The sequence below is a fragment of the Tupaia chinensis genome, unplaced genomic scaffold, assembly GCF_000334495.1.
Source record: "Tupaia chinensis unplaced genomic scaffold, TupChi_1.0 Scaffold000410_1, whole genome shotgun sequence".
NCBI lineage: Eukaryota > Metazoa > Chordata > Mammalia > Scandentia > Tupaiidae > Tupaia > Tupaia belangeri.
In genome coordinates, this window is record NW_006159915.1 from 1,112,614 (window position 1) to 1,116,399 (window position 3,786).

General features: G+C 41.7%; 1 protein-coding gene across 1 annotated transcript; it reads right to left on the reverse strand.

Moving 5' to 3' along the window:
* Nucleotides 1-2,219: 2,219 nt before the first annotated feature.
* On the reverse strand, nucleotides 2,220-3,781 carry TWIST1 (twist family bHLH transcription factor 1; the record flags this gene model as incomplete). Its single annotated transcript, XM_006154484.3, has 2 exons — nucleotides 2,220-2,849; nucleotides 3,380-3,781. A coding segment is annotated over one exon (360 nt), but the record flags the coding sequence as incomplete, so codon positions are not given.
* Between the last annotated feature and the right edge of the window lie 5 nt (nucleotides 3,782-3,786).

Consider the following 3,786-nt stretch of genomic DNA (forward strand, 5'->3'; position numbering starts at 1 on the left):
AGGTCAAAGATCTCAAGTCTAGCCACCACATTAAATGGAAAGATTTAACTTACTTCTGAAACAATTCATTCTACATGTCCTTTAAATAAGAGGGGGTAGCAAAAATAAAATGAAATAATGGTGAAGGGAAAGAAATACAGGTGGCTTCATTTCTCTCTAAAAAAAGAATTCAACATTTTGTGATATGTGTATGGGAGGGTGTGACACAAAAATAGTCTGCAAGTTGAAAATTGTATCCCAGTAGTTAATATTTTCCATGGTGAATTCCTGTCACTCCAAGTAAAACTATTCACCACCTCTCTTTTGCTCATTTGCTAATGTCTCTGAAAAAAATGGGGGGGAGGATATTACATTTGGTTTAGCATTTAGTATCACTAAATATAAATGTGGCATTTGCTTTTCTTCCAAGTGGTTCCTCTTATTTAAAAAAAAAAAATGGGAAAGAAAAAAACAAAACACCAAAATCAAAAACAACAAAAAATGGAAGGCTACCCCTTCTCTGAAACTTTTGAGTTTTTACATCCATAGGTAAGATAATGATTACCTTCTCAGCAATGATGGTCAGCTCCATCCTGGTGTACGTCAAGAAATCTGAAATACCAAATAGTCAGACCAAGCTTGTGAACAAGGAGATTCCCCTATGAGCAATTCAGAAAATGGTGGTGGTGGGATGGTAATGCAAATGAGAGAATTCCCATCTTGAAACTCTCCCTCATCCTTCTAGGGCATCCTGTTGTACTTCTACTCTACCCTACACACATGCATACACAAACACGCAAAACAAATACACGACACTCCCCACCAATATACCCACACAAAATTATAATCACCATCCCTTATTATTTGGTAAAGGAGTATCAAAATCAAATAAAAGAAAAAAAATTCCTAAGCTTTCACTAATCTTTTAATGTAGGTAAATGTTACAGGCTCTTGATTGTAAAGGATGGTCTAAAATATTCACAATAATAAATTTACAATATCGTTATGTCAGCATTCTATGATGCTGCGGGGTGAGGGAAACAAAAACTTCAGGGCAATAAAATAACTTCAACCTGAGCTAAGCAGACACATAGACTGAATGCATATACCGTGCTTCTTTACTATTGTTTGAATCAGGCACCAAAATAATTGTCCAGTTTGAAAGCTTCCCTAACTCTATTTAAATACAGTGAAGTGGATGTAAAATTAAGAACCACGTAATACAAAATCATCACTTATGACATTAATGATAAAAGCTAGTATGCTCTTGGCCCAGAAATAATCAGAATTAAATAAAAATGGAGAACCAGTCTTCTCTGCTATTGTTACACTTATCAGATTTTGTGTCTGTGTATATATATGTGTGTGTGTGTGTTACCAAAGAAAGATTCTGGTTAATTTGGATAAAACATATTTGCTAATATACTGACTAGAAGCTAAATAGCTGAAGTATTCAAAATTGTAAATGCTTCAACAGTTACCAAGGGTGCTGAAAGTTCAAGTTGTTCATTGTATTTTATTCCAAAACCATATATTTTGAAGGAACAGGCTTCCCAAACAGATAACAGCAACACAGGAAAATACCTTTTGCTTTTTTTTTAGTACACATGACACAAAATGTCTTATTCATTCATGAAAGAAGAGTTAAGCAAATAACAAATGGAAGTATCTCTTTGCTGAATTAAACTTTATTAGTTTCCATGCATTTGTATTCATTTATGTGTGCAGTTAGATTATTTTTATAATACCTAATGTTATACCTTATGTATTTCTCCGCCGAAATGGATCTATTAAGAATCCTCACAAAGAGTGGAAGGTCTGACAAAAATACTAGTATCAAGAAGAAATAGTGCTAGTTTCATACTGCTTATCTGCATTCAATTGTTTTACAGCTACAACCTCAAAATATAAGCAAAAGGGGCAAAGAGCCAATTTATTAAATTTTTGCTATTTGTGTACCTGATGAGAGATGAAGGACAGATGCTACCAAGTCCACTGAACAGCAAACTGGAATAATAATAAAGCTGTCTTTTTAAATCACACGCCTGTGCCTGTCAGTAGCTAGTTTGAGCATTTCACTGCTTTGTTTATCTTAATGCCCCCTCCCTCCTGGGTGCCTGGAGTTAAACAAGCAGGTATTTACCACCAACTTAATCCTGAGCTTAAAAAAATATAGACCAAACTCTGAGGTTCTTAAAATTTTCAATCATATTTATTTATTGCAGAAAAATAATGTACAAAGTTATTTACAAAACAATCATAAAAATATGAATGCATTTAGACACCGGATCTATTTGCATTTTACCGTGGGTCATCAATAAATAAATAGAATGTTGTTTTTTGTTTATTAAGTTTTTTTTTTTCCCTCAGAGGAAGAACGAAAAATGGAATTAACTGACGATCATTTTGCAGGCCAGTTTGATCCCAGTATTTTTTATTTCTAAAGGCGTTCTTAATATTCCTCTGACTATTACCATTTTAAAATGGAGAATGTCCATAATGATGCCTTTCCTTTCAGTGGCTGATTGGCACGACCTCTTGAGAATGCATGCATGGAAAAATAAAAATAAAAACATTCTTCGTCAAAAAAAAAAAAAAAGAAAGAAAAGGAAGAAAAGGAACACAAACGACCGTTCAGACTTCTATCAGAATGTAGAGGTGTGAGGAGGGTGCCGCTGCCCGTCTGGGAATCACTGTCCACGGGCCTGTCTCGCTTTCTCTTTTAAAAGTGCGCCCCACGCCCTTTTCTTTGAATCTGGGTTCTGCTCTTCTAATTTCCAAGAAAATCTTTGGCATATATATTTATTTTAGTTATCCAGCTCCAGAGTCTCTAGACTGTCCATTTTCTCCTTCTCTGGAAACAATGACATCTGCAAAAACCCAGAGGGGGGAAAGTTGGTTATTGTTCAGGTCTCTGCGGCTGTTTTCTAAGACTAGCGAGCACTGTTCTTATCACCACCACCGAGAAATTACGATGAACAACCTGGAAGGATTTCAGCCCTAGGCCAAGAGGAAGTGGGTGGGCGGAAAGGAGGAGGAGGTGGAATTTGGAAACAGTTGTCTTAAGGAGAAGAACGAAATTTTAAAGCCGAAAGAAAGGGAGGCGCTGGCTGGCAAAACTGCCCTTCCTCGTGTCCCTGGAGTCGTTCGCTGTCTTCCCTATCACGCACACTCACGCACACGCACACCCCTCACGAGGGCATATCCCCCGGGGGACCTCTCTCCCTAGTGGGGACTGAACTGCCTGCCAGGGATGCTCTGGGATGAGGTGGCAGTGCCACGTCGGGTGGGAAGACAGAGAGGCGGTGGGAGAGGGGTAGGAGGGCGAGGTGGCCGGGGGGCAGCCCGCGTCCCCCGCCTGCCACCTGAGCGGCAGGGACGCGGAGGTGCGGGTCCTTACCTAGGTCTCCGGCCCTGCCGAGGGGGTGGGGAGCTCCGCCTGCTAGTGGGACGCGGACATGGACCAGGCCCCCTCCATCCTCCAGACCGAGAAGGCGTAGCTGAGCCGCTCGTGGGCCACATAGCTGCAGCTTGCCATCTTGGAGTCCAGCTCGTCGCTCTGGAGGACCTGGTAGAGGAAGTCGATGTACCTGGCGGCCAGCTTGAGCGTCTGAATCTTGCTCAGCTTGTCCGAGGGCAGGGTGGGGATGATCTTCCGCAGAGCGGCGAACGCCTCGTTCAGCGACTGCGTGCGCTGGCGCTCCCGCACGTTGGCCATGACCCGCTGCGTCTGCAACTCCTCGTACGACTGCGGGCTCCCGCCGCCGCTGCTGCTGCCGCCGCCACCCCCGCCCCCCGCCCCCCCGG